This window comes from Puma concolor, chromosome B4 (assembly GCF_028749965.1).
Source record: "Puma concolor isolate L17-30 chromosome B4, mPumCon1.1.hap2, whole genome shotgun sequence".
Classification (NCBI taxonomy): Eukaryota; Metazoa; Chordata; class Mammalia; order Carnivora; family Felidae; genus Puma; species Puma concolor.
Genome location: NC_141673.1, coordinates 12,210,924 through 12,227,919, shown reverse-complemented (window position 1 = coordinate 12,227,919; position 16,996 = coordinate 12,210,924). Strand labels below are relative to the sequence as shown.

The window sequence follows — 16,996 nt, the reverse complement described above, 5'->3', positions numbered from 1 at the left end:
GGTGGTGAGACGTGTCAGAGCCTGGACCTATTCTGAAGGTAGAGCCCACGTTTTGTGAGAGGAAAAGAAGACCACCATAATACCCAGGTGTTACCCTGAACAACAGGTCCTTACCCGACACAGGTGTTGTGGCTGTGGGAGTGTAGGGCAAGATCAAGTTGCTCAGTTTGGACATGGCGAAGTTCGAGATACCCAACAGCCAAGCAAATGGAGGTGTTGAGTAGATGGCGAGACCTGTGTGTCTAGATTCAAGACGCCGGATCTCCAACACCAAACTGGTGACAGACACAAATTTGTAAATAAATGATATTTAAAATCACAAGAGCGGACCGGGTCGTCAAGGATGTGCGTGTACGTACGAAAGAGCAGATGTACAAGGTCAGTGCCTTGGGTCACGCTGGCTTGAAGAGGATGGGGAGAAGTGGAGGAATCATCGAAGGAGACAGAGAAGGAGCAGCCACCGAGGCGGGGAGGAGAGCCGAGAGTGGGGTGTCCTGGGAGCCCAGGGAAGAAAGCCTGGACGATGAGGTTTGAGCCCTGATCAGATTTGGCAGCGTGGAGCCCATCGGTGGCCTTGACAAGAGCAGTTATGGCAGAGTGGTAGATGAAATCTTGACTGGAGAGGGTTTAAGAGAAGGGGGAAAGAAATTGGAGACTTAAATATAGACAAAGCTTTTGAGATTCTCTGGAGAACCTTCCAGGAAACTGGAGAAATCACTGCAGTGGGGGGAGGTGGGGAAGCAGGGAGTGGTGGTCAAGAAAGGAAGTAGCATTTGAAAAAAAATTTTTTTTTAATGTTTATTTATTTTTGAGACAGAGAGAGACAGAGCATGAACGGGGGAGGGTCAGAGAGAGAGGGAGACACAGAAACCGAAGCAGGCTCCAGGCTCCGAGCTGTCAGCCCAGAGCCCGATGCGGGGCTCGAACTCACAGACCGCGAGACCATGACCTGAACCGAAGTCAGACGCTTGACCGACTGAGCCACCCAGGCGCCCCTTTCACACATATTTTAAGAGACTGTCGCCGTGGGGAATCTTCAGTGCTATTCCCTATCAGCAATAAGGGTCATTCGAATCTTCCCAGCCTGAGGAATCCTCGTGCAATCCAGACTCTCCTTGATTCTTGTCCCTCTCCCCTCTCAAAAAAGAAACGAGGAAATACGGTTTACTATGCACTGGGAATTGTGCTAAATAGCCCATAGTTACTGCTTAGTACTTTGTCAACACTGTGCTGAGTACTCTATAAATACTGTCCTACTTCATCCTTGAACCCCCCCCCCCCCCACCGCCGCCAGTATGTACATTTTTCTCCAATTTACAGGTGAGGAATCTAATGCACAGAGACATTAAATTGTGGAAGGTCGACCAGTTAGCAGGCGGCCGCTCAGGGATGGAACTCCGAACCCTCTTGAGCCTCGACGCCTTGCTCTTAACCACTGCCCTATGCTGCCTTGGTCAAGTGTCCCAATTAAAAGGGGCGCCTGGGTGGCTCAGTCGGCTAAGCGTCTGACTCGATTTCGGCTCAGGTCACGATCTCAAGGTTTGTGAATCTGAGCTCCGTATCAGACCCGGTGTTAATAGCGCAGAGCCCGCTTGGGATTCTCTCCCTCCCTCCCTCTCTGCCTCTCTCCCTCTCTCTCTCTCTCTCTCTGTCTCTCAAAATAAATAAACATTAAAAAGCGTCCCAGTTAGGAAAGGGGGCTCAGAGAGACGAAGCGACTTTTTCAAGGTCAGACCATTAAGGAACAGTCGGGCTGGAATTTGTACATGTCTGTGTTTGTAGGCTGGAGGCATTTTAACTTCGAGTGAGCCAATCCTGACATCACTTTACTTTTAAACATTATGTGGAGATTTCACATCGTTTACACTTGGGTGCACACGCCCAGATTAGCGTTTATAGTCAGCCTGTGCTTGGTGGGAGGATTTTCACATGCACTGACCTACACTCTTCCGGAGATTTCTGGAGCCTTGGGGTTGGTCTAAGGCAAGAGTCAGCAAATGATCGCCGAGGGGCCAAATCTGGTTCACCACTTGTCTTTGTAAATAAAGTTTCATTGGAGCACAGCCACACCCCCCTTTGTTTGGGGAGAGCCCCTGGTTTCTTTCCCGCGATAATGGCAGACTTGAGAAGCCGTGACAGAGGCCAGGCGGTCTGCGACACCTCAGATATCAAGGGGCGCCTGGGGGGCTCAGTCGGTTAAGCGTCCGACTTCGCCTCCGGTCGCGATCACACGGTTCGTGGGTTCGAGCCCCGTGTCGGGCTCTGTGCCGACAGCTCGGAGCCTGGAACCTGCTTCGGATTCTGTGTCTCCCGCTCTCTCTCTGCCCCTCCCCCACTCGTTCTCTGTCTCTCTCCCTCTCAAAGATAAATAAAAACATTAAAAAAAATAAAAAAAAAACCCTCAAATATTGATTATCTGGTGCTTTACAGAAAGTTTGCCAACTTCTGGTCTAAATGCTTCAAAAGAAGCAACTTAAGGGGCGCCTGGATGGCTCCGTGAGCGAGCGTGTGACTCTTGGTTTCGGCCCCGGTCATGATGTCGCCATTTCATGGGTTCGAGTCCTGAGTCGGGCTCTGTGCTGGCAGCACAGAGCCTGCTTGACATTCTCTCTCTCCCTCCCCCCCTCTCTCTCTCTCTCTCTGCCCTTCCCCTAGTTGCGCTTTGTCTCTCTCAAAGTAAATAAACTTAAAAAAAAAAAAAAAAAGCAACTTTTGAGTATCTAGAATTCTGGCTTTTGAAATGGGAAAAGGCCACCCGTGAACCGGGAAGTCCGTCATTTCAGAACCCAGACGGAGCCCGAGGGTGATGGTGAAGCCGCCAGGATTCTGAGAGCACCGCTCACACCTGCCCCCTCCGGCCGCAGCGCCACACAGCCCTCTAACAAGCTCGAGGGACAGCCTGGAGGAGGCTTTACTGCGAACCTGCGGGGAGGCCAGGGTACAGCTTCCCTTCCTGCCTCCTCCAGAGCTCACACCCCGTCTGGTCATCCGGCCTCCTTCTCCTGTAGACGAGACACAGAACCGAGGATGGTGGGATAAAGGCGTCTAACAGAGCGCCTCGTGCCTACTGAGCCGTCGGGGGGGGGGGGGTGGCCTCCCCTTTTTGGGAGGTGGGGGGAGGAGGAGACAGGGATGGCCTTTCGCTCATCCAGTTTGGGCTCCTCATTATTGATTCTAAGCCTGGAAAGATGCTCTGAAGCCAGAACTGTAAGGTGCCCTCAGTGCCTGGGTATGGAGGTTTCGAATTTGGTCCCGGCAGACAGAAGCTTTCCACGGAGATGGGAGCGGGAGGGCATCTGAGAACCGGCGTGTTCCAGAAGGGATCTGGCTGCGGTGCACAGACCCATGGCCCTTGCATTCAGCTGGTCACTGACTGAGACCGACCCGCTGCCTCCTTCCCTGCGTTTGAAAAAAGATTAACAGGGGCGAACGGGTGGCTCAGTTGGTTAAGTGTCCGACTCTTTTTATTTTTCAATTTTTTTAATGTTTATTTTTAAGAGAGAGACAGAGCACGAGCAGGGGAGGGGCAGGGGAGGGGCAGAGAGAGAGGGAGACCCAGAATCCGAAGCGGGCTCCAGGCTCCGAGCTGTCAGCCCAGAGCCCGACGCGGGGCTCGAACTCACGAACCGTGAGATCAGGACCTGAGCCGAAGTCGGACGCTCGACCGACTGAGCCACCCAGGCGCCCCGGCGCCTGGCTCTGGATCTCGGTTCAAGTATGATCTCACGGGTTCGTGAGTTCAAGCCCCGCGTCGGGTTCCGCATGGACACCGCCAGAGCCTGCTTGGGATTCTCCCTCTCCCGCGCTCCCTGCCCCTCCCCCACTCACAATATCTCTCTCTGAAAACAGATACATCAACTTAGAAAGATTAATAGACGTTCGTTTCTAGAGGAAAGAAAAAGAGCGAGAGACATTATTTTCTAGAGGAAAAAGAAAGGTTAACATGACCATGGAGGGGGGCGTCGATGCCAGCCTAAGTGAACCTGTTTTCTCTCAGGAGGACTTTGGAGGTCTCCGGCCTCTGAGGCGACGGCGGGATCCCCGATCATTCAGGGTGGCGGTTTCCAGCCAGGGCCCGGGCCAGCGTCGCCTCCCTCTTCACAGCATCCAGAGGCCCAGCTCTCGCCCAGGCCGGTTGGGGCAGAACCCCCCAGGCGTGCAGCCCGGGTGTGCAAATGGTGGTTCTGCCCTGCAGCTCGGGGTGAGAATCGCAGGGCCCGGCCAAGAGCGGGATCAGGCGGTTTCCAAGATCCACACGTCATTTCCCTGCCAAGGCCCCGGGCGGGGCCGGGTTCGGACCCCGCTTGGTCAGAGTATTGGTCCAACTGCCCTCCCGAGGCTTCTTTGCGGGGCGCGGTGGGTGCAAGGCCCTGTTGTCGACCGAGAAGGAGAAGGAACTTTGCTCCCAGGGGAAGACAGAACGCTGGGCTGGGGGTCTCCGAGCAGACCGTCCTCGGCCCTGGAACCGAGCATTTGTCGAGGCCTGATTTTCACCTGGGGAGACCGGTTGCGCTGCGGCATCGGGAGGGTCCCCACGGGCCCCCCGGTCTACCTGAACGTTCTATACGTGGAGACGCGGCGGGGCAGGCGGGCAGAGACTTGACCGAGAGCGCAGAGCTGGCTCCGGCCGAGATAAACAGAAGCCTGGCAAAAAAAAAAAACAAAAAACAAAAAAAAACCAATGACCTTGGTCGCCATCACGATAGCCGTGGGCACCTTGGGTGCGCGGAGCTGAGGGCATAGTCCAGAAGCCCCTCTGGAGGCACAGGGATGGGAGCCTGAGGCTGGGAGCCGCCTCTCAGACCCGCATCCTAGAGTCATCTCGTATTTCCCGGGAAACCTCTGGGGAGTCAGAGTTCGGTGCCTGTCACCTCCCGGGCTGTGTGTTCCAGACGGCGTCTTTCTGTGGCACCTTCAGTACAGCTTATATTGTACTGAAGTATATGCGGGCAGGTGCCCAGCGAGGCGGCAGAAAACCGGACACGACTGATGGTTCTCCGCCCTCCGGAAGCTCGGTCTGCTGGGAGGCCAGACACGAGCACCGTTCCCAGTGGAAGATCCGGCTTCTCCGGGCCTGGTCTTCAAGTGGCACCCGTGTGCGTGGTTAGCGGATGCTGCAGGAGTGGGCTGAACGTGGCTCAAAGTAGATCTTCGTGGCTACAGTCTGTCAAGCGGAAAGACTGACGTGGGTGGGAGGGGGTCAAGTCGACAAAATAAAACGTGTAAAGAGCCCACTATGGTGGGGGGCGGGGGGCGCCTGGGTGGCTCAGTCGGTTGAGTGTCCCACTTTGGCACAGGGCATGATCTCACGATTCGTGGGTTCAAGCCCCGAGTGGGGCTCTGGGCTGACAGCACGGAGCCTGCTTGGGATTCTCTCCCTCCCTCTCTCTCTGCCCCTCCCTGACCTAAAAAAAAATAAAAATTAAAAAAAAAAAGATGACTTTTTAAAAACTGTTTATCCTTGAGAGAGAGAGAGAGAGAGACAGAGGGTGAGCAGGGGAGGAGCGGAGAGAGAGGGAGACACAGAATCCGAAGCAGGGTCCAGGCTCCGAGCGGTCAGCCCAGAGCCCGACGCGGGGCTCGAACTCACGAACCGTGAGATTGTGACCTGAGCCAAAGTCGGACGCTTAGCCGACCGAGCCACCCAGGTGCCCCCAAAAGAGATGACATTTGATCTGAGCTTTGAAAGTTGAGGACAAGTTCATTCGGTGTGGGAAGAGGGGCAAAGGCCAGGGGAGAGGGAGGCACGGCTTGTCTGGGGGGCAGTCCCCGGCAGCGGGGCCGGGCGGGCACGGGAGCCAGCGGGCAAGGGGGCCTGAGCTGGGGGCGTGGAGGCCTTGAGTGCCGTGTTAAGGAATTTGGATTTTAGACTCTGGAAAATGGGAGTTTCTCAAGGATTTTGAGGCAAGGGATGATGTGGTCACATTAATTTTAGAAGGAGAATCCAGGCCCACGTGTAGAGGGCTGGCAGGCCAGGAGAGGAACATTCTGGAGGCAGGGGTCCGGCCATCCTTCCTTCACCAGTGGCTGTGCTGAGTGCTGGCCACACGGCCGGCCGGGCCCTGGGATGCAGCGGGGTGTTTGAGGCTGCCCGCCCCCTTCTGTGCCAAGGCTCACCTTCTAGAACCAGAATCTAATGGAAGGAGTGAGAGAAACCTAGAAGCAAACACACGAGTGAGCCAGCTGACCTGAGATGATTTCGGGATGGCTAAGGGCTCCGAAGGAGGTCAAATAGGAAGTCGTATAGGTGGAGGGGGCTCGCCACGACTGGCCGGTCACTGAGGGGCAGGATTTAATTGGGGAGAAGGATGAGAGCCGGGGCTGTGTTTCCGAGCAGAGGAGGTTAGATGGACGGAACGAGCTTGGCGGAGGGGCAGGAGGCCAGGCAGCGTGGTGCGGGGAGGTGGAAGGTGCCGGGGCCCCGCTCCCGCCCTGGGCAGAGCAAGCGGGAGAGGCGGCAGGTGGATCCGGGCATGGGCAGTGGTGCTGGGCGCAGAGCAGGCTGGGGCCGGGGAAGGTGCTACAATCGGGCACCTGGCTCAGCGAGAGGGACGGCGCGGCAGTGAAAACAGACCCAGAAGGTGCAAGGGCCCGAGGTAAACGTGGGGGACACCCTCCTCTGAGCAGGAGTTTTCACTTGTCCTTTCCTTTCTCCTTTGGGTTTCAACACGGTGATTGCCAACGTTTGTTCAGCTCACCGACCGAGGGAACGCAAGGTTTGGGGTGGCGAGACGATCTCCGCGGTGTGGAGTTTTGGGGGAGGGGGTCCCGGACTTCGGGGGGGGGTGGTCTGTCACCCGCGGAGAGCGGAACCTGACGGCAAAGTTCTCGGGAGGGGAGGGGCCCAGGGACACGGGGACTTGCAGGCTGGGTGGAGGAAGAGGACCCTACAGGAGGCACAGGGACAGCCAGGGGCAGGGTACAGCTGGCTGGCTCTTGGATTTCTGCAGGAGTCCCTTGGTTTCTTTTTTACGTATTCGTTACTGGGGACAGCGCAAGCGGGGGAGGGGCAGAGAGAGGAAGACAGAGGATCCGAAGCGGGCTCTGTGCTGACGGGCTGACAGCAGCGAACCTGATGCGGGGCTCGAACTCACGAACCGACCTGAGTCCAAGTCGGAGGCTCAAACGACTGGGCCACCCAGGCGCCCCCTGCAGGAGCTCCCACAAGGGAAGCGCCTGGAAACACCAGAGCTCAGAGGTCACAGGGCACAGACTCGGGCTGCACTGGCTAAGCCTGGATCCTGGGGCTGCCGCTTCCTACTTAGGTGACTTAGGGCAAAAGTTAGGTCACCTCTCTGCAGCTTCCACGTCTTAAATAGGGGAGCGACAACATATCAGGTCTGGGCTTTGACTTCTCCCTCCTTGGAGGCTAGGTTGGCCCGTTACCGTTTCCCGCATCCTGGCAGAAACACGAGACTGGGGCAGAGACAGAGGGCTTTGGTGCTCCTGGCACAGGGGACTGCGGGAGCCTCAGTGTCCCCAAGTCCCGTGGGCGTGGAGGGAGAGGTGATAAGAGCCCGGATGGACGCCGAAGGTCTACACTGCAGCCGGATTACGCGGAGGATCCCCGTCTGGCTTAGCTTGTTCTTTGTCCCTGATGGACGCTCATTCCTGGGGGGGGGCACTTGGCTGCAAACACACCCCTAGCGATGGCCTGGGAGAAGAGCAGTCAGGACTCTGCCCACGTGGTGTACTCAGCAAAGGAGGGGGCGCCCAGAGACCCGGGAGGGCCGGTGCCCAAGTGCCTGCCTCGGGGCTGCGAGAAAGATCGAGAAGATAACGTGGATGGCTCTCAAGTGGGACCCGATTACTCACTCGGGGCGACCACAGAGGGGAAGGCAGGCTGGAGACTGTGTCTCACTTCACGCAGCCCTCCCCCCCCCGCCCCGCCCCCAACAGATTGTTTCCACGTGCCTGGTGCTGGCCGTCCTGACGCCCAGGCGCTCGGACCAGGGTGGGGAGCCGAGCAGGTGGTGTTCTGGACAGAAGCGCATGACCACGCACGCACCGTGTTGGTAACAAGCGGGTTACCAACGGAGAACAGACTTCGGTGGTGGGCGTTGCTGGGCAAATGGAGGGAAACGGGGACCACTGGAGAGGAAGTGGGACCCACTAGCTAGCGTGGTGGCAGCAGCGGGAGCCTTCACCCCCCCACGGTGGCCGTGCAGGTGGAAGGATCACGGGGCATCAGTGGGCAGAAATCGATTCCAGAAGTCTGTCACGTAGGAGAGGACCTGGCATCTTGCAGAATTACTTAAAAAATATGTTAAAGGGGTAAGTAGGTTTAAATGCCAGAGGGACTAACGAGTAGGAAGTGAAAGGTTGACCTCGCAGGAGGGCACGACAAAGGTCCCCGGAAGGATGAGGTGCGGGGCACGAGTGTGGGGGCAGCTCCTAAGGTGAAGAATGTGTTTCCAGTAGAAGAGGAGAGAGGGGGGAAGAAGGCGTGTGAACTCGGGTAGGTGTCTGGTGGCAAAGCGCATTCTTTCAGGGAGATGGTGACACTTCCATCTCCTCCACGGAACAGGAAGCAAGGTGACCGGAGAGCCGAGCGGAGGGCACTGGAGGCTCGTGGAGAATTCTGGAGACCGGGGGAGGGGGGAAACCGGCACAGGAGGGGCGGGTGAGAAGGTCTGGCCAGGGGAGAGAAGGGCCAGGAGGACCCCACAGGAAGGAGAGGGCACAGGAGCCCAGGGGACACCATGACAGGGACAGTGAGGCAGGAAGGTCAAGTGGCCGGAAGGGGAGGGGGCAGCGAGGAGTCCAGGAGAGCACGAGGGCTGAAAGGAGGTCAGAGGCAGAAGCACAAAATGCAGCTTCTGCCCAGCCCAGAGGAACCCACGGCGAGGCACTCCCCACCGCCCCCACGGCCCCCAGCCCCTCCCTCCCCCCCCAGCTCCCTCCCCCAGACTCAGGCCTCACCTACCTACCCCCCCAGCCCGCAAGACCCAGACCCAGAGCGCCCTCCGCCCAGAAGGTGCCGCGCTGCCTCCTCTCTCCTCCCTCTGAAGAAGTCAAATCCAAGGGGTAGGTGTGGAGCCTCCCGGAGGCGACAGGGATCCCCAGATCAACGCACACAGGCCCAAGAATGGTGTTTCTCTCTTTTATTTAAAAACAGTGCTTCATTACCATTTGCAAAGGCAGAGGCAGTGCTCCTCCTTTGCTTAGAGTTTATAAAAGCCAGCAACATGATCAATAATTTATACACATGGATAGTAATACAAAAAAATAAGGAATAAAAGCTAAAGATCTAACTACTCCGACCTTCACAATTCCAGCTACTTGATAATAATAGGAGTAACCCAATGAATACTGTATGGTCTGAAAGCTACTATACAATATGATTCTTAACGAGACGGGGAGGGAGTCAGAGACTGTCACAAAGCCCTGGGGTGCTTCTCTGGAGTTCGCAGGGAAACAGGACCCTGGGCAAGCAGCTCGGGTGTCCTAGGAAGTGACTCTGGGGGTGAGGGGGTGGGGAGAGAAGGCGAGGTGGTCAATTGTACAAGCATCCCACGTGATGCCCCCGTGCCCCAAAGGTACCTGTTTTGCCATGGCAACGGGAGGGGGCCGGAGAGGCTGCGTGTTGCATGTCGGGATGGTCCAGTCCCTGCCATGGGGGGTGGGGAGGAGAGGAGAGGGTCTGTGGCGTTTTCAGCCTTGCAAAGATTTGGACTGAAAGGCTCAGAGACGCAGGTCGGTCGCCCGTCAGGGACGAGTCAACTGCGCTGGCTCTCTGAGCACTTGAGCCCTAGCTTACGTGTGTCAGCCCCAGGTTTGCTCCAGCTATTCACAAGCAGAATTAGAACACAAGAAAAAAAAAACAAAAACAAAAACAGTTCATATCCCTTAGGGAAAAAAGAGGATCAATTCATCACTCGATATATAATACAGCCAAAACGAGCGCGCACACACACACACACACACACACACACAAATACTGTGAACAGAAAAATACAAGAAAATGGCTAAGCTGGGAGTCTCAACGGGGTAGAGACATTGCTTAAAGCACTTATCAGTCCCCAGAAAAACCAAACCGAAAGTCACTTAAAAAAAAAAAAAAATCAAAACCGCGTGTACCCCCTGGGAATCTGGTGTCGGTGACTGGGGCAGGGGGTGGGGAGAGGAAAGAGAATTGATGTTCCCTTTTTGCTTGCCAGTGTGACCGGGCCTTCCCCACACAGGCGTGTGGGACCACCAGCCAGAAGGGACACGGAAAGGCCCTCCCCCACCCCCCCCAGCCCCCCGCCGGCAGTCTCCTTAAAGGCAAGGTTTGCGTTTTGGCTGACGAGCAGTTCCCTCAGTTACCAATCCCTGCCAACCAGCACTACCATGGCTGAATTGATCTACCGTTTTCCTGAGTAAACTGTTAACTGGCTACAGTTCCGGTAACGTGGAGAAGAACTCAGCTACTACAGCCAACTTCGGTACCCGAGGGGTCCCCTCCACGCTCAGCTCCTCGCTCCTGGTCCATCGGATTCAGGAATTCGAGAACTTGCTGGAGTCTGGTCTGGAAGCCTTGTTTTCAAGACAGGTGCCAGGGACTCGACTGCACTCACTAAACCAGAGGGCACGTGCTGGCTTAGGACACCCGGAGCTTACTTGGAGAGGGCCCTGCTTCACGCTCTAGCTCTTGGATGGCTATTGCCTGGTTGATCAGTAAAGCAAGTATGAAGAAGTACACAGGAACAGGGAAAGGGAGGGGAGAAGAGGTTTGTGGACAGTAACATTGCCAAAAAAAAAAAAAAAAAAGAAGTGTTTGATGCAACAGAGAATCAAGTTTCACTGGTGTATACCTACAAATGGTCAGACATCTTCAAGAGCATGACAAAATAAAAACACGCAAATTTACGTCTGATGTTCACCTTGCCCACTATTTTTTTTTCCTATCTTATAACAGTGCAAACAGGTAACTTATGCTTTTTAAAACACCACTACCCCTTCCCCAACCCCCACCCCCCAAAGTCCCTTTCTTCCTATCAACTGGGGGAAAAAAGTCTGCAATTCTGCAAATGTTACTGTCCTAGAGGCTGCAAGCAGCAGAGGGGGCTGGATGCCGGGCTCCCGGCCGGCGTGCCTTCCAGACGGACCCTGGCGTGGCCTCGCGCGCCTGCCCGAGGAAAGGGGGGTGATCAAGGCCTTCCTGCAGGTCCTCGAGGTGGCTTCCATCCCGAGTCTACACCTCCCTCCCATCGGGAAACTAATGGGGGGTGTTGACTCACCCACTGCTCCGCTGCACGGTTAGGAAAGTATGACCTGAAGTCAGAGCGGCCCAGCCCCTGAGGGGTTCTACTTTTCAGGAAGAGCTGCTGTCCCGGGTTTCTACTGAATAACGTCCACTAGCTCCCCTCTTAAACTAGGAGTTGAGCCCCAGTGCCCTTCTTTTTCGAGGACAAGTGACACCGGCTCCATCCCACCTCGTGGCTGCCGGAGGCCGGGGGCGGCGGCAAGGCCGGCAAACCCGAGAGCCTTAACAACGCTGAGTCACAACGTCTGACCCGGTGAACCGCGCACCACAAGGGATTCCAGAAAAGACCTACGGGCAGCTCTCTGGGCCGAAAGAGGGAGACCGAGAGGACGGTTTTCGCTAGGGGTCTCCTTAAAGGAGCCCAGCTTCTCTAGGAGTAAGATGCTAAGCACAGGAGTCCACGCCAGGAGCTACGGGAAAGCTGTGGAAATCGGTCACGTGCTGGCCTTCAGCATCGGTGAGGTTTTTGGATCATCGAGCGGCATCCGCCCACGAGCCCCCAGACGCCAGACTCCCTCCCGGCTCGGTCGCTCGGTGCGACGGGAACCAGAGCCGGGAGCAGACAAGCCTCGGTGCTCCGAGGAACCTGCCTCCGAGGGGGGCTGGCTGTACGGAGTCTCAAAGTTCAAGAGGTGAGGGGGAGGCCGACACCGTCTCCTTCGGGTGCTCACGGGAGCCCCGAGTCTCAGTGCTGACGCTAAAAAGCAAAGGCCCTCTGGCGAAAGCCGAACTCTGCTTGGCTTTCCTTAGAGAAGGGACTGGAGGAAGCCGAGCTCAAAGCCATCCCTGGAGACGCAGCAGGGCACGCAGGGCCTGCCCGCGGAGTCCTCAGCCAGAACCCGCTGAACTGAAATGCACGCAAGGAACCCCAAGCTCCAGCTTCCGCCTCTTTCCGAAGGGCGGTGGGGGCTGCCTTCTCTCCCTTTCCCACCGTCCTGGTCTCTCTCTCGGACAAAAGAAGAGCAAATGATTAAGCTCATTCCCCTGCGACAGCCACAACCACGTAAAATCTGGCCTGGTCTCCACCGAGCCGTGGTTTGCCATTTTTGTCAATGGCCCCTGTTTGAACACAACCCGAGGTTTCTCTGTGTCTTTAGTCAGTAAAAGCTCTCCCTCAAAACAAAAGCCAAAAGCAAAGGGGGGAAAAAAAATCCTCCCTGCCCCCATTCTCTAGAACTGTGATAGCCCCCACATCCCATGAACCCTTCCTCTAACTAAAATATTTATATACAACACAACAAAAATTGTCTTAACGGCAACGAACCAAACTTTGGCTTGGGGAGGAGAACCCTTCAAAGTGGCCAACGGCCCGGGCAGTTTGGTGTCCCCTGTTCCATGCAGTCCTCCCCAGAATCAGTTAAGATTGCATCGAGGCCTCTATCTTCCTTGACGTCTCCCCTCGTTTCAGGGACAGCCTCTCCCCCGGTCATCAGGAGAGCGGGGCTTCCGAGGGGGGAGAAGAGTTGTGCTTTACACGACAGGCCAGTCCCTCCCGGACAGATCACTCTGCTTACAAAGGATGCTTCATGCTGCCATGTGTCAGTCATTTTAATTCAGGGACACGAATAGTCATCAGTCAAGAACATGTGTGGAGGCAGGAGTAAAAAAACAAAAACAAAAACAAAAACACAAACGGAAAATAAACCCATACCAAACCGGAAGCTCCATGTCTCTGAATTACTCCCTTGAGCAGCTATCCCTTGGGTGAGAGGTCACCCTAGTACCAACGTGAATAGACCAGGGAGCCAAACAGAACGTGCTTTTCTATTTTCTCAGGCCTTCATTTTGGAAATGCGGCAGGACCCTGGCCTCTACCATTACCAGCTAGAAGAGAAACGCCTCTCCCCTACCTTGCTTATACATGTAACATCAAAGCCGCAGGGCCGCGGCAGTGACCCACTGCTGCGGCCACCACAGGACTCTTCCTGGCAACACAGAAGATCCTTGCCACGTCAGACTCTCTTTCCAGGATGGGAGGGGAGCAACCTCAGGGGCTCGGATTTGATATCCTGTAGTGTTGGTATATATGCCAAGTGGGCGGGTGCTCGGCTGGCGTCTTTGGAGGATGACGAGAAGCCGGGCGGAAGGGCCACGAGAGCTCAAGACTGTGGACAGAGAAGTGGCTCGCAGAGGCCCCGGGAGCGGGGATTCCTATGGCTTTGGAGCCAGTACAAAGCGCCCCTGCCTGCCCTTCCGTGCCCCGGTCACCGCAAGCTTCCAGGGACAGCGGACCCGGCACTCGATGCTTGATCTTTTGCTAACGGTTTTCATACGTTTTACACCTTGATGTAAGAGAAAGGACAGGAATATCAGAGCCCTGCCAGACACCCTCCGATAGCCCTTTTCTTTTCCTTACTGTCTTTACTGACTCCCAACACTCTGTACTTCTAACCCTCAAGCCGGGAAATCTGGTCGCTGGCTATTTATTCTCCTGTCCCTGGGTCCTAAATTCCTGACTCCTGAGGACGCGGGAGCAGGGAGTTCATAAAAGCACAGATGAGCCAAGCCGTGGTTCAGAGAAAGGAGAAGAGGCCCAGCAGGAATGCTAGGATCTCAAGAAAGAAAAGAATGATCTTTTTCACACTCCGGAGTTCATTCTGAGATCGGTTTCCTAATGAGGTGTTTATTATCCACAGTCTGAGAGCGTGTTTGGAAATATTAATACTATAATTCCAAAAACTATGCCAACCGTCTCAGGCTGTGCAGGTAAGATGATTGTAAAAAGGATGGAGAAGACAGGAGGGAAGAGGAGAGGACAGTGGCTTTTAATTCTCCCGCTTTGCAAGCACAAATTCCTGTCATCTATCAGCATGTGGATTCCAGCCACAGCCAACCAGAATTGCCTGCCGAAGACCAGAAACTCAGAAGACTAGAAGAATATCCTGTCGCAGAAAGATCTCCACTTCTGCTTGTCCCCCAGCCACTCAGCACCGGATACACTTTGGTAACTCTGTCTGCTGATTTCTGATCACATGCATTCATCAGCTCCTAAGGGTCTCTCCTTCCTCATGAACTGCCTCTTCCGTGATTGACAGAATGAGCTAGCACGGACATACAGACATGGAAATGCATTATTTTTTTTTTTTTTTTTTTACCACAGTTAAAAAAAAAAAAGAAAAAAAAAAGAAAAAAAATGCACAATCTTTGGAACAAAAGAATTAAAGGCAGAAATTTAAAGGAAAAATACATATTCAAAGAACATAGTGAGGTATAAAAAAGTATTCTCTCTTTTTTTGTGTTTTTTTTTTTTTTGTTTGTTTGTTTTTCCTCTTCATCTTGCTATAGAGTTCCTCTACTAGTAAATATTGCAATAGCCAGGCCTCATGAACTGGGGGGCTGTCCCATTTGCGGGGTCTCACGTCACTTCAGTAGGGGGCAAATCGGCTGTAGCCACCTCGGTATAAACTCGCCTGCAGTAATTAGAGACATAAAAATAATTAAAAGGTTGATGAGAGAAACATTAAAGGTGAAGAAAAGTGTCCTGAAAAGGGATTTGGGAAAACAGTTTCTTTAGAAGCTTCAAAGCAACTGGTACGATGTGACCTTGTGCAGTGACATTGGGAAACCAACTTCTGCCTCTAAGGGGCTCAAACCAGAACCCACGACACTCACTGCTGGCCCGATATTCTCAAGAAGAGGGTATGACAACACTGTACTTAATGATTTACATGAATTAGCAAAGAAGGGAAACTCAGTAGAGTTTAAAACCAAGTCAGTAAATAATCTGATGTTTAAAATTTAGCACGAGTTTCGGTTTACCTTGATGACATCACAGCTGATTTCACCTTCTTGCACATTACCTGTCTGCAGGGAACAGGTGCTCAGGTGCTCTGACCACTAACTGTCACATACCACGTTCGAGATGGTGCTGGATTTAAACCACAGTCAATCTTTTAAATATTAAAGTCTAGTTCCTCTATAACCTACAAAATGTGCCAACTAGGTGCTTCTTGACGTATCTGAATTCCTTCCTTCCTTCCTCCCTCCCTTCTCTTCCTTCCTTCTCTCCCTCCCTCTCTCTCTCTCTCTCTCTCATTTTAACTGGGCTTTAATTCCTTTCTTTTATCCAACGACCTATCTCCATTAAAAGTTCCCTAGGAACATCTCTCTCTCCTTGGGTCATTCTTACGGGGTCGGATCTCTATCTTTTTGGCACACAAAATCTCAGCAACTTCTATCTTGTCTTTATCTTGTCTGTCTACACCTACATTCCCCTCAGGACCCTGTTACTTCCTCCCACAAATCTATCATTAGAAATTTAGTGTGAGAAATGATGGGCTCTCTCATATTCCTCCCGGTCTTAAATTTCATTTATCACTCTGCCTCCCCATCACACACTGTCGTCCGTGACCCCCAGGCCGCTGCCTGGCTGTACTCTGGATGGCACACAGTGTTAGGAGATGTCGCTGTGACACGGTGTGTCCCTGCTGCGGCCGGTGAGTCACTATCACTGGGCCTGGAGGTATCCAGGCCACCACAAAAATACCACAGTGAGGGTTCGAGTTTGGTTGGGGGGAGGATTATTCTAAATTGAGGTCTATGGATCTTTTCTACGCTTCCAGGAAAACATCATATTTTGCTATGAATGTTACGGATAGAAAAGACCTTTGTAAGGCATTCATTTGGTGATTTCTAGTGCTTTCTGCCAGAAGGCTCAGAAATGGCAGGGACATCCTTTGATATCTGCATCTGAAACTAATGCACAGGTTTTGGGAAGCTTACTGTGAAAGCTGGAGAGTCTCTCCCCCGACATCTCTGCTAAGACCTATCAGTTAAACCAAGCCACAGGTGTATGTATCCAACATCTGAGCCAATATAAAGCATCAACCTGTTCCCTTCTTTCTCTCCCAAATGATGCCGTCACCCAGGGCAGACTGTCACTATTCATGCCTTTCTGCTGCCGGTAACCAGGTCAAGGGGCTCACGCTACAATACACAGATGAAGGTGATATGAATTTCCAGCTAGTCTTCTGTGGCTTCAACACTTTGGCAATGGAAGAAGGGCTGAATTTGTTACACTTCGAGAGCTTCTGCAAACTGCAGGTAAAAGTTAAAAGGTGTAAAGTGGTTAAAAAAAAATACGGTACACAGAATAATACTCACCACAGCGCCAACTCCATAGCTAGCGGCAGGGGCCAGGGCGTGGTAGGGGTCGGCTGTGTATACTCGGCCGTAACTGGAGAGAAGAAAGACAATCAGGGAGAGCAAGAAAAGGCCATGATCTAAAAGAATGAGAGCGCTTACTGTGCTAATCAAGACTAGCGAGTAACTCGGTCCTCAACGTTATTGGGGAACGGGCAGAACGGAAACCTGTCCGCTTCTACTCCCAAATGCAGTACCTCTGGAAACTTCTGAAGGACTTCCATCAAATGGAAAAGCAAGGAGGTGGGGATGAGGAAGAGGGAGAGAGGGAGCCTGGGGTCAAAGCCAAAGAGAGACAGGAATAAGCGGGGAGGGGGGCGGAGCACAGGGCCTAAGGGGGTCTGCAGGCATCCGGAGGCCCAGGGTGGCCCGAGTGGCGATCCGGAAATGGTGACAGGAGGAAGGCGGGGAGGCGGCACCCCCCCCCCCCCCCCCCCCCCGGGCTCCCCACCCCGCTGCTTACCCGTCGCTGTAAGCTGCGGCGGCGGCGGCAGCGGCTGTGGCCGCGGTCGCGGTAGCCGGCTGTGCATATCTGTAGGCTGCGTATCCGCCCTACAGGAGAGAAGAGAACTGACTTTACAGATACCTCTCCCCCGACGGCCGGAC

At 54.1% G+C, this 16,996-nt stretch overlaps 2 protein-coding genes across 28 annotated transcripts in view; one reads left to right on the top strand and one right to left on the bottom strand.

The window, feature by feature from the left end:
- APOL5 (apolipoprotein L5) overlaps positions 1-7,580 on the top strand; it is a 29,867-nt gene extending 22,287 nt beyond the window's left edge. The window contains 3 exon segments of the mRNA XM_025926452.1: positions 3,998-4,201; positions 4,893-5,096; positions 7,407-7,580. Of these exon segments, the coding sequence (XP_025782237.1) occupies positions 3,998-4,201; positions 4,893-5,096; positions 7,407-7,580 (582 nt within the window).
- A 1,509-nt stretch (positions 7,581-9,089) lies between these two features.
- Positions 9,090-16,996, bottom strand: part of RBFOX2 (RNA binding fox-1 homolog 2) — a 289,602-nt gene continuing 281,695 nt past the window's right edge. For 26 of the 27 annotated variants that reach the window (XM_086712404.1, XM_086712405.1, XM_086712403.1 and 23 more), the window contains 3 exons: positions 16,854-16,942; positions 16,352-16,424; positions 9,090-14,658 (listed from right to left, as the gene is read on the bottom strand). In XM_086712404.1, the coding sequence (XP_086568530.1) occupies positions 14,604-14,658; positions 16,352-16,424; positions 16,854-16,942 (217 nt within the window). In that variant the 3' untranslated portion in view covers positions 9,090-14,603. Of the gene's footprint in view, positions 14,659-16,351; positions 16,425-16,853; positions 16,943-16,996 lie in introns of those variants that run through there. The other variant, XR_015253340.1, reaches the window with a different exon arrangement.